Source organism: Lontra canadensis, unplaced genomic scaffold, assembly GCF_010015895.1.
Source record: "Lontra canadensis isolate GAN:19392208 unplaced genomic scaffold, GSC_riverotter_1.0 scaffold1, whole genome shotgun sequence".
Lineage (NCBI taxonomy): Eukaryota > Metazoa > Chordata > Mammalia > Carnivora > Mustelidae > Lontra > Lontra canadensis.
Genome location: NW_022630995.1, coordinates 15001541 through 15015074, shown reverse-complemented (window position 1 = coordinate 15015074; position 13534 = coordinate 15001541). Strand labels below are relative to the sequence as shown.

The 13534-nt window shown below is 34.0% G+C and overlaps 1 protein-coding gene across 5 annotated transcripts in view; it reads right to left on the bottom strand.

The window, feature by feature from the left end:
* Positions 1 to 13534, bottom strand: part of EPHA5 (EPH receptor A5) — a 342893-nt gene that overhangs the window by 77912 nt on the left and 251447 nt on the right. For 3 of the 5 annotated variants that reach the window (XM_032848637.1, XM_032848786.1, XM_032848952.1), the window contains 2 exons: positions 11272 to 11431; positions 3158 to 3263 (listed from right to left, as the gene is read on the bottom strand). In XM_032848637.1, the coding sequence (XP_032704528.1) occupies positions 3158 to 3263; positions 11272 to 11431 (266 nt within the window). The remainder of the gene's footprint in view (positions 1 to 3157; positions 3264 to 11271; positions 11432 to 13534) is intronic. The other 2 variants (XM_032848719.1, XM_032848873.1) reach the window with 1 other exon arrangement.

Genomic DNA, 13534 nt, shown 5'->3' with positions numbered 1-13534 from the left:
GTGCGTTTATCAGTCATATTTTGGCAAAGAAAGGAGGGAGAAACAAACATAATTCCCTGTCTTCAGATCAATCCCAGAGCAGACTTTTTTCAATAACTTGTCAGTACTTATAAATAATTTCTTAAATACTGCTGGGTTTTGGCTACATTTCTTCATTTAATTTTTACCTTATATGATAAATCTTTACTGACTTAATTCTGGAATTGTAAGTACTATGAGATAGGCACACATTCCTTAGTCCAGACAAATTTGCAAAGCTCATTATCTTGAACCAGATAGGAAAAGACCTTCAAGAATGATTTCATTTAGCTTTTGAGTAAGTATATTTATATAAAACAACATAAAATAACTTATCCATGAAAAATAAAACAAGATGGCCAGAGACCTTTTTTTTATAAGACAAACACTCCCTGAAATTCAAGAATGTGCATTCAACAAAATGAAGTAATGAAAATTTCATGCAAAAAAAATATGCTGGTAAAAAAATACAAGTCTCAGATTTTGGGGGTTGAGATTGGTTTCTCTTTAAATTAAAAATTCCTAGTCTTTGCGTAGAAAGCTGTGTTATGAAATTAAATTGAGAAAAATTTTAATATAAATAAACAAGGTACAAATTAATAAGGTATTGCTATTTTTAAAAAGTAATATACTTCTACAAGACAATACATTCAAAAATTTATCTTAGCAAGTCTCAGATTTAGTTATGCTGAAACTTAAGCTTTGGGTCTACCTTTGACCTTTGAGTGTAGATGTGATTCCAGTATAACTGAGAAATTATACTAAAATTTAATTATTCTTATACAGAAAATCCAGGTACCTATAGAATTCACGTGGTGCATGTGTGCACCATGCTAAAGTATTACTACTCTTCAGTTACCAAGTAATAGGTTAATTGAACCTTCTCTCAAACACTTTGTCTAATGCTATAGATGCAACAAAGTGAATTGTTTTTAAGTTAATTTTGTGTATATATTGGGGAAGAAAAATTTTTGAGAACAAGGGCTGATTCACATACAAGTAAGCAAGAATTCATAGCTGAATATCATCAGTAAATTCACATTAACATTATGTAGGTTAAATAAATATAGTGTGGATAAGTATATAATAAAATACATTCTATATTTGGTTTGTTCCTTAAGAAAACCTTAAATACATAAATTTATTAGATCTTAGATCTCAGATATTTCCTCCAGTTTTATTCACTTCCTTCAAACGTGGACCTAAGAAATACAGTATCTTCTTATGATCTCCATCCCCTAACTATAACTAACACTTCTGGATTGATTGGAAAGGAAGAAGCCAACTTGTATCTCAGTCAGAAGTAAAGAAATGGTATTAAAAAAACATCTCTGAAACTGTATCATAGTTATCAATCCTTTTGAGGTAGAAAAGACTCATATCATGTGGCAGTTTTCTTGATAGTTACCGTATACTCAACCTAATTATCTTATTTAATCAAAATCTGAGCAGAGTTTTTAGGACAAAATTTTTATCTTCCAGGAAACAGGGACATAGAGTATTCTTCCCAGGTGGCTTCAGAGAGAAAAGAACTGTAGAGCACCAGGTAACCAGCCTTCTAGTCAAATAGGGCCAGTTGTCCTCACAAGATCACAAACTGCTTCCTACTTATAAATTCTAAAAATGCATCACTGCTGGTCTAACATTAAAAGTAAGTGGTGGATTTCTAGGGGCGCCTGGGTGGCTCAGTGGGTTAAACCTCTGCCTTCGGCTCAGGTCATGATCCCAGGGTCCTGGGATGGAGCCCTGCATCGGTCTCTCTGCTCAGCAGGGAGCCTGCTTCTCCCTCTCTCTCTGCCTGCCTCTCTGCCTACTTGTGATCTCTCTCTGTCAAATAAATAAATAAAACCTTAAAAAAAAATAAAAAAGTAAGTGGTGGATTTCTAGATACACTCTTCAGAAAATTTTGAGCATTCTTAAATAAGCAGGAACTAGGAGAAAAAGAATTTTCAGATACAAAAAGAAAGGATGTTCAAAGGAATATTTTCAACAATGTTTTATGAAAATAAATTACTGTAATTTAACAATATAGCCATATATCTTCAGAATACAATATGCAGTATATTGAAAAGTGCCCAATTCTGTATATTTATGAGTTGAATATGTGCTGAAGAGTCAAAAGTAAATAAGTAGAACAGGAACAAAATCAATACAAATATTGATTTTCTGGCTTTTTTTTGGACCTTACACTACAATTTCATATATTTATGCAAGTTTAAATATTTCCATGAAGACTTTCATCAAGTTCTCTGTAATAGTCTAACACCAAAACAGTTTCAGATGGACAGCTCTCATGACTGAATGGCCCTTCTGACAATGGCCTGGATTAAAAAATGGAAATACATTTGTTGTAGGAATACGCAATGTTTTGGTTTACTTACTTATTGTTATTTTAAAACATTTCTCAGAAGGTTGATAATGCTCAGCACAATATCAGGAAATCCTTTCTATGTACTTGCTGTTGGGTCTCTACCTCTTTTATTTTTGCTCGAAATGAAAAATGTAGATATGTAACACACATATTAATATGTCTATTGGTACGACATTCAGTACAATTCACTTTAAATCAGTATACGCTACGATTGATGTATTCAGATTGAAATCTTCAGAAGCTGAAAAGAAAAGCAGTCATGAGAAAGGGTTGGTTATTTCTCAGAATGTTGGTTTGCCAGAGCGTCTGTTGTCATCCATCACCCTGTGAGGATAGAATGCTGGCTAAGTAGAATTATTAGTCTTACTCCTCTGAGTCTACCAGGTATAGGCACAGGCCTTCCCAAACACTAAAATCGAAGCAGATAACCATAAATAATTTTGAGAAATAACTCTGAGAAAAAAAAATCACATTTAAAAAACTATGTTAGAAAAAATATGGTTAAAAGCAGAATACATAATAAGTTAATAATTAACTTAATAATTAACCCTTGCGAAGAGAGCATACCTGAAAAAGAGAGATTTTGTGTTTAAAAGTTAGCACTTCATATGGACAAGGTCAAGCTTAAAAAGACATGATACGTTGAGGTTATCCACTGATACATTGTTTGCCTGATTGGTTTTAGGATGTGCTTAACAGCCAAATGGTCAGATCAAGGTAAAGAAGAGATCAGGTGCAAAAGTTCAAAATCACAGCTTCCTCTCTTACCTTCCACTGAGGAGGAAGCCGATAACCACTGCCAACAAAATGACTCCCACTGTCACGGACACAGCAATTATAGGAATCTGGCTTTGATCGCTGGATGCTGCAACTGCTGATAGGAAACACAGGGAATGGAGCCCGTGGTTAAAGAGAATATGCATTCGAATACGAGCTGCTTAATAGTCGCTAATCGATGTGTGGTTTAAGCAATTCCCCCACACTTGACCAAGATTTCCCCCTCATATCTCTGCTCAATGGTGTATAATTGAAAAGATATCTTCGGGAGAAAATATTTACTCTCCAAGTGGAAATTTGAAAGAATCACGAAGTCACTGATTATTTCCTTGTCATCATAAAAACTGAATGTAATTGTTCGCATAGTATTTATCGAGGGATCTTGGGTTTGCAAGATAAAATGAAACTTAGTCCTTGACATCAAACGCCTTCATCTGAATAAGAGCTGCTAAGTATATGAGTTCTGACATTTTAGAGTTTACATGTGGCTGTTCTCCAGAAAAAAATCTTGATACCTCAGACAGGGTTGTTGCTTTTCTTTTTTTTTTTTTTTAAATTTCCCCATAGACACAGGTTGAACGTCAAAATGTTCTGGCTATGACTTCAGTGAATATTAAGATAATATTACTACTCCCAATATAAGTTTAAAAACTGTTTCAAGCAGAATCTAGTCAGTGAGTATACTTGATGTGTAGGACTACTTTTCAAAAGAGATCAAGGCATGCATTTAGAACTTTGAGAAGTCTCCAATAAAAGTAGATTCGTTTACATCATCTCTTTTTAAATACACGGCTTCCAATGAAATATTCTACATTTTAACAGTATGATTATCGTAATAGGAGGAATATGGACATGAGTAGATAGTTGTACCTCAATAAGCACAGAGATATTTATTATGCATTACTAAACCAAGAAACCTATGGAGCAAAATAAATTTTACTAATGTTCTCAAAAACTGTTCAGTAAGATACATACTATACTATCGCTTAAGAACATAATCATTTTGATAAATTCAGAATGGCCTTAGCTCACCTTCCTAACAAATTTTAAGTCATCAAAAGTAATAACAACTATACTTTCCATGTTTTGTTTCTTATAACCCCTTACCAGATCTTGACCCCATCAATAGTTTTGGACATCCAAACACTTCCCTTTCGATTATTGTTACCTCACCCTTGATTCTTTCAAAACAAAATTGACTGATTCTCTGACACTTCTTTCACTTAAATTACACTTTTAACCCTTTCAGACCAGTCTTCAAACCCAATATCAACAATAGCTTGGTCATGTATGAGAAAGACTGTTATTGATAATCTAAATCTATGTTCTTACCCTCCCTTTTCTTGGTTAATAGAATGGTTCAGTGGTTCTTTATCTTGATTTTTCTCTCCTATTATCTGATGTTGAAGTCTGTGGAATTTAGCCAGTGTGCAATAGAATTGGGGTAGGGTAAAGCTACTCCACTACCGCAAAGAGCCTAGACCCAAGATTTGCTTTTATAATCCCTAAACTCAGATTATTTATAACATTGCTTTTTCTCAGTTCTTTAATTTTCTTTTTAGTACGGGGAATGTTCCTAGAGAAAATCATGCAGACTTGGTCTATATACATGACATTATTTTTATTGGTCTCTAACTGCCGTTCCAATTATTTTGATTCTCTCTTACTAATTTCCTGACAAAATCATCCCTGTAATGAGTCCTTCTCATTTTCTCAAAAAACTAACTCATTACCACTTCTCGTGTTTCAGAAATGTTAAACTTTATAGATAATAAAGAGTGATGAAGTCTGAATGCCATGGTTAAATAAAACTGTATGGGTATGCAGTTTTCCTTTGCTTTACCTAACTCCAAGATTAGAATTCTTTCTCTCTTCTAAGACCTGGCACCTTCAACAATCTCCCTCCAGGGAAGTTTTTCATTCCCTTACAGGCTACTTCTCTGCTATCTATAAGCCTGAACACATAATTCTCCTTAGCGGACACAGATCCTTACACCTAAACTTACTGATGTTAGTTCAACTTAAATTTGAAAACAGGTTCAACATTTAGTAGGCCAAAGCAAAGTACTTATCCTTATTAAGTCTCATTTCATTAATCTCCAAATAGGGATAATTTTCCTGGATCATTATAATTCTGTTTAGAGATAATATTTAGCATAGTGCTTCAATTATTGTCAACCTTAAACAAATAGTAGATAATATTTCTGCATATTATTATCTAATCCTGCTTTATCACTCTTATTATTTCCTATTTGTCAGCATCTTGACTAAGTTATCTAGGACCAGCTTCATTTTCTGATGACCACTGTAAATTCTCTCTGAAACTTCTCTTCTGTCTTTGAGTTCTATGTGTGATGTTCTGGCTGCATGCAATAAGTACTTTTCCATTTCCCTTACCATGCATTATAGGGCATTTGACCTTGTTGAACATAAACTTTGACCTTGAGACTCTGTTCCTCTTGGTTTCTATGACATCAGATGAGTTGTTTTCTCTTTTTCCCCCACTCTGAAGTCCTACTTTGTCAGTTCTGCTGGCTTCACATTCTCTCCCTGTGTCTTATGCCTGAACAATTTCTGATGAATGCTGGCTCTTAATCCTCCACACTTCCCCCCCGACCCAGCTCTTCACTCTTTCTCCTTCCCTTCTTTCTTCTCTCCCTACCTCTCATGGATACTTCTTTGCATATAGCATCAGTTAACTATAAGCTGATGAGTTCCAAATTTATATTCCCAGCTCTTCTTTCTCTTCAAAATTTGACTCTTAAAATTAAAAAAAAAAAAAAAGACTGCTTTCTTTTTATTTGGATTGTATTTTCATATAAAAACAATATATTTAAAATCAGCCCTTATACCACATCCAACCTCAAGGGTATTAACAAAAACACATCAATAAATAAACATACCAAAAATCTAATTTGACTAATTTGACATAAGACTAATTTGATCTCTTTTCTTCTGGTTTCTTTTAACTATCACTGAATTTTTCTTAACTCCTACTTGCCTATTAATTAATAAACACGTTCTCTGTTATTCTGTTTTTCCCCATGAATTATATTTTTTCATCTGATAGTCACCTATTTGATTCAAATCTGCTTGCGTATGGTTTGTTGGTGTTTTAAGTGTCCCCTTTGCCTTCTATGTGAGAATTCACATAAATGTCCAAAAATATCACTTTGATCATGTTTCCCTGGCCAAAAAGTTAATAAGCATTTATTATCTATGAAAAAAGAAAAAAGTCCCAAATTCTCTATCTAGCATTCCAAGCTCTTCTAACAAAATTCTAACAGATCTTTCCGGTCTCAATGTGGCATTTTGGCACTCTGAGATTTAGTTTTGGAGAGAGGGGGCATGATTGATCAGAGTTAGGTTTAAAAGTGGGACAATTTCAGACTAACCAAATATTAATTTTGAGAAAAAAATATGAATGCCTCATACTGTCAAATGCTTCATTTTTTTTAAATTTTATTTATTTATTTGACAGACAGAGATCACAAGTAGGCAGAGAGGCAGTCAGAGAGAGAGGGGGAAGCAGGCCCCCCGCCGAGCAGAGAGCCTGATGTGGGGCTGGATCCCAGGACCCTGAGATCATGACCTGAGCCGAAGGCAGAGGCTTTAACCCACTGAGCCACTCAGGTGCCCCAAATGCTTCATTTTCAATAACTGACAAGACCTACTCTAATTTAACAATATGTTAAAACATGCATAGTATGGGTTAACATCTTGCAATAAAGTAAGTTTTAGTGGCATACCAACAATTTTCAAATGCTTAAATTAATACATTTTATGAAAATATGTTTTAGTAATGCCAAATCACAAACATTAATATTTACATGTTTTTATCTACTGTTCACTTAAATCAGATCTTTTAGTATAATAGACAATTAAATCAAGGGCCTATGAAAAAGAATTTAAATAACATTTTCATTTTTTAAAAAAATTTCAGCATTTTCTAATTCCCTTGATGGGCTTTAATTATTTTACTATTTCAAATGTACTAATTTTTGTGAGCTATTTCTATTAAATATAATTCATTAAGATTTTGTACTATTTATTCCTTTGTTTGCCCTGACAGCATCAATAATATCCCCAATATATCACCTAACTTGAAAATATATAGAATTGAAAAGGTCAAAACCTTCATATTTCTTCAGGGAAAAAAATTATAAAAATTATAAAAATAAAAAAATATATAAAAATAAAAATAAAATTAAAAACACAAAAAATATAATTATGAATTATAATATCTGATTATTGCTTTAATATGTCATTAAGTTTTTTTAACCTTTAAAGATACAAACCTCAAAAAAAAATAAAAAATAATAAAGATACGAACCTCTAGTCACTCACATTTCCTATTTTTTTTATATGTCATATAGTTTTTGAAGAATTACTGAGGAATGTTTCAGAAATGCTTAAAAGCAAATTTGGGGCAACAAAACACACCACTACTAAAAGGATATTTGTTATAAACATTAATATTCTTCAGTAAACAATGTTCCTTTTTTTCAATCATTATATATTTACATTATCCCTGGAAACTTTAAGGTAGCATACACTGAGAAATCATATTGATTACCTTATTTTGCTTCTTATACTCCTGGTTAAAAACCAATATTACATAGATATTCTCTACATTTTAGCTCTATGTTTAAATAGTTAATCATGAAGCTGTAAAGATTTGTTGAAGACAGATTAAGGGTTTATGAATGCCAGGCTAAGAATTTGGGATCTTTCTACCACAGCTGTAACTATCTATTAATTTTCTTGATTAAAATAATCTGATCAAGGTAAATACAAATCAAAACCACAGTGAGATGCCACCTCACACAAGTCAGAATGGCTAAAATTAACAAGCCAGGAAATGACAGGTTTGGGCAAGGACGCGAAGTAAGGGGAACTCTCCTACACTGTTGGTGGGAATGCAAGCTGGTGCAGCCACTCTGGTAAACAGTATGGAGGTTCCTCAAAAAGTTGAAAATAGAGCTGTCCTATGACCCAGCAATTGCACTATTGGGTGCTTACCCTAAAGATACAAATGCAGCAATCCAAAAGGGCACATGCACCCCAATGTTTATAGCAGTAATGTCCACAATAGCCAAACTATAGAAAAAGCCTAGATATCCATCAGCAGAAGAATGGATAAAGAAGATGTGGTATATACACACACACACACACACACACACACACACACACGCACACATATACAATGGAATATTATGCAGCCATCAAGAAACTGAAATCTTGGGGGCCTGGGTGGCTCAGTTGTTTAGCATCCGCCTTCAGCTCAGGTCATGATCTCAGGGTCCTGGGATCGAGCCCCGCATGGGGCTCTCTGCTCAGCAGGGAGCCTGCTTCTCCCTCTCCCACTCCCCCTGCTTGTGTTCCCTCTCTCACTGTGTCTCTCTCTGTCAAATAAACAAAAAAAAATTAAAAAAAAAACCCTGAAATTTTGCCTTTTGTAACAACATGGATGGAACTAGAGAGTATTATGCTAAGTGAAGTAAGTCAATCAGAGAAAGACAATTATCATATGATCTCACGAATATGAGGAATTTGAGTAACAAGAGAGAGGATAGGGAAAGGGAGGGGAAAAATGAAACAAGATGAAACCAGAGAGGGAGACAAAGCATAAGAGACTCTTAATCTCAGGGAACAAACTGAGGGTTGTCGGTGGGGAGGCAGATGGGAGGGATGGGGCGGCTGGGTGATGGACACTGAGGAGGATATGTGCTATGGGGAGTGCTGTGAATTGTGTAAGACTGATGATTCACAGACCTGTGCCCCTGAAACAAATAATACGTTATATGTTAATTTTAAAAAAAAGTTATTCTGACACTTGATTAAAAAAAAAAAAAGATCTCGATACACATAACATTTTAGATGAATCCCCAAGGAATTAAGTCAATTCTAAACTGTCACATACTGTATGATTCCATATATAGAACATTTCTGAAATATCATATTTTTTGAAATGGATGTTTAGAGATTTGTTGTCGGTGATTAGTTATGGCACAGGAACAATTCCCTAAGGCAGTTGGTATAGTTATAAAAAGGCAACCTGAGGGATCTTTGTGATATGGCACTATTCAGCATCTTGACTATTATGGTACATATACAAATCTATACATCAGACCAAGTTGTATCCAACTTAATACACACATATGTCTATACACACACTCAACAAGGAGTAAAAGGAAATGTGAGTAAGATTGGTGAGTTATATCAATGTCAGGATCCTGAATGTGATATTATGCTATAGTTTTGCAAAATGTTACCATTAGGAGAACTGAGCAAATTGTACAAGAGTTCACTCTGCACTGTTACTTATAATTACATATAAAACTCTACTTATCTAAGTAAAAATTTCATTTGAAAAATAGAATAGCATTATTCCAGCAATTGGGTTATACAGATTTGAATCAAGTAGGCAGGAACTGGATGAAAAGAAGTGATGGATTGGGAAAAAATAATCATAAAAGAAACACAAAGGTGTTTGGTAAATCTTGGTAAATGGGAGTTAAGAAAAATTCAGTGATAGTCTCAAAGCTTCAAGACAATTTACATTAAAAGAAACCAGGGGGAAAACAAAAAGAGTTAACTAGATTGGCTGGATGGTTTCATTCATGTTAGGTTTATTTGCTGGTGCATTTTTATCATTGTTGTTGGGAAAGGGGATGATATATGGGGCCAAATTTAAATATGTTATTTATATGCATACAAAGTTAAAATAAAGCAGATAATAGGCAGTTATAAAATATAAACTAAAACTTGAGAAAGACCAGTCAGATTTTTTCCATCCAAATCCTCATGTTAAATAGCCTTTCTAAAATAAAGATTTTATATTCCTATGCTTATCGTTTGCATTTGGTTCTAGGACAATATGCATGACATACAAGATAATACAGATGAAAAAGAAAAACCCTTTATAGCAATTTTATGACCCACATACAGTATAAATTAAAATTCACGAGTTTTTAAAATTAAGCAAATCAATAACATCATGCATCATTATTATGAATTGAGTAACCAATTAGAAAAGTCTTTTTAAAGTGTACATTCAAGGTAATGATCTTCAGATAATTTTCTGTCCTAACATTCCTGAGTGATAAGAAAGAATTTTCTTGGGGCTCCTGGGTGGTTCAGTGGGTTAAAGCCTCTGCTTTCGGCTCTGGCCATGATCCCAGGGTCCTGGGATCGAGCCCCACATCGGGCTCTCTGCTCAGCAGGGAGCCTACTTCCCTTCCTTCCCTGCCTCTCTGCTTACCTGTGATCTCTGTCTGTCAAATAAATAAATAAAATCTTAAAAAAAAAAAAAGAATTTTCTCAGTAGTGGTGACACATTAAAGCCAGTATTCTTAACTGCCACGCACCAAATGAAGATACGTACACACACACATTTGACATTTCACACTATTCTTGTGTGTCATCTTCTTCATAACCAAGAATTAAGAATGTCAGTTTTTCATCTATAAGTAAAAGCAAGCTACTGTTTTCTTCTAATCTTGCTTTTAATGTGTGCTTTAGGACAAGTAATCTAAATATTTTGTTTGATGATAAAGATAAAAACGTTTTATGCTATGTTATTTAAAAAATGGTACAAGAAATGTTTTCCAGAAATATTTCCAGACCCTTCACTTAGAGATACTGCCAGAGATTTTGATTTTTCAAAATGATCCGATTGGTTGCTGAGACTGCCATTTTCTTGCCAAACTTAATACTTATGCATGCTCCCTGTAGAATTTTCATAGAAAGATGAAGCCTGATAGCATTGTTCAATGAAACAAGTAAAAGTAAATGGCAACAATTCAATAAAGTATGGCAGCTGTGGAAAGAAAGGCTTTACAAGCAGGTTTAAACGTTTCTTAAGGATCTCCTGATGTTTCATCTCCCAGTAGACTAAATGTGATGAGGAGCACGATCTGATGTGTTAACCCACTAACCCACCATAATAGCATGACAGATGCTTCCTACCCGAAGGGGTCATGCCTGGGAGAGAGAGAGAGAAGCAGGAGACTGACAGAATGCCCAGGGAGCGTATTGATCCACTGACTCTTTTCTGGTAACCATTACAGAGACATGAGTTGACAGTAATTAAAATGACTTACACACTGGGATGGTTTCAAACTCAAATCTTCGACTGAAGACACCGTAGCCTGCTGCTGTGCGTGCTCGAATTTGGAAGACATATACTGACGCTGGTTTCAAGCCCTCTGCAGTCACAGTTGTCTCTTTAGATTTGATAATTGTATAGCTGGTTTCTTGGTCCTTGGATTACACATGTACATACAATAAAAAAGTCAATATGTGAATTACTGATGATGATAAAACTTAAAATCATAAATCAGAAAATCAGAAACTAATACTTGTTATTAGTACAAATATACTCTTCTCGGAAAAAACAAAAAACAAAAAACAAAAAACAAAAAACACCTCTACATCCTAGGTGTGCTAAAAGTGTTTCCTAGAACTCAGGGATGGTGGGTAACATGTTCTCTGGTCATCCACCATACTTGTCTTTGGCACAAATAAATTTGTAAACTTTTCAAATGATTTGCAGAAGATGAATTCTTTTATAGACTCTAGTTTAGTATTGGTATTTGTGTGTTTGTTTTTCTCATAAATATTTATTGGAACACATCTAACATGCTGCCTGTTCACATGGAAAAGTAGCAAGATCTCATATATTGCCAGGTTTAAGACTTGTGCTTTATATCTTTGGTGATTTTTAATTTCTAATTACATTTAGGGCTTAAGAGAAGGAATGAGGACTTGGCTGGAGAACTTTAATTTCAATTCATTATGTCTAAACAAGGATTACTAAAGAAAAACTAAAGAAATATATATTTTTTATTTTTAAAAAACTTTCCATTTTTTCACATTTATGTATTTGAGCTGGGTGCGTAGTGAATGGAGATGGAGCTAAAAAAAAAAAATCACTGTAAAGATAGCTTGGAAACTTCCTACTTTGACTGCTACCAAAGTCTACACTAACCATACATAACTTCTCCCCACCTCTGAGTTAGTACACTGAATCTTAGACTTACACACTGAATCTTAAACCTACAAAGATCTAAACACACAGTCCCTCTTCTGAACTTTCTCTTCCCTTGTATTTTTCTGTGTGAATTCTTAACTACCCTTGTATTTTCCTTAAGGTGTTTCCACAATTACTACATTTTTGATAGATATTACAGGTTGAATTAATGATAGGTAATGGTTAGAGATCTTTTTCCGTTTTTAGGAATTGGTCTTTACTTACAGTACCTTGATTGATGACTGTAAATTATCATTTTCTAGATCATTTCAGAAAATTTTACTTTACTAACAGAAGCGTGTAGAGAGGGTTTTTGTTTTGTTGTTGTTGTTTGTTTTTTTTTAAGATCTAATGGGAATAACATGTTAAGGACTTTTTTTCTGAAATGAGAAAAAAGTTGAAAACAAGAATATAACAATTACTTCTCAAGAATCCCAATAGGGTCAGGACGCCTGGGTGGCTCAGTTGGTTAAGCAGCTGCCTTCGGCTCAGGTCATGATCCCAGCGTCCTGGGATTGAGTACCACATCGGGCTCCTTGCTCGGCGGGGAGCCTGCTTCTCCCTCTGCCTCTGCCTGCCATTCTGTCTGCCTGTGCTCGCTCTCTCTCCCTCTCTCTCTGACAAATAAATAGAATCTTTATTAAAAAAAAAAAAGAATCCCAATAGGGAATACGATTATTATTTAATCTTCATAATACTATTAAAATGTAAAGTAAATGCAAATCATACTCCTTCTCCCTTGAAGTTTACAATCAACAGCAACATATCATGCTGTGACTTTAGTGTGGACACAGAAAATATGCTAAAATATAGCAAGTCAATTTTTACTTTTTTTCCTCAGTTATCTTATATGTAAAGTTGGGATAGAAATTGGTGCCTGGATATCTTCATAGACATGTTATAAGAATGAAAAAAAGTAATGCATGTGAAACACTTACTAAACTAGAAAGTACATGGTATAATTGTCATAATTATTATTTAAATTTTTTCTACTTTGACAAATCAAAGTCAATGGCTAATCACATTCTATTCTATCACCAATGCAATCTAATAATAATCTAATAAAAATAATCTATTTTTAAAGCAGTTTTACCATTCCTCATGTAATAAAGTCAAACATGTAGTATTATCTTAGGGTTAAATTCATCCAAATTTTTATATAAATAGGTATGTTCTAATTTCTAATGCAAATGGGTTTTCTGATGCACTCCACGCAAACAACTATTTTTTTAAAAATTTTTTAATGCACAGATTAATAATAAAAGTGCCAATTCTTTAAAGTGCTTAGGAAATACTACTAGAGTTTTGCAAGGATTTAAAGTATGTCATCAAAT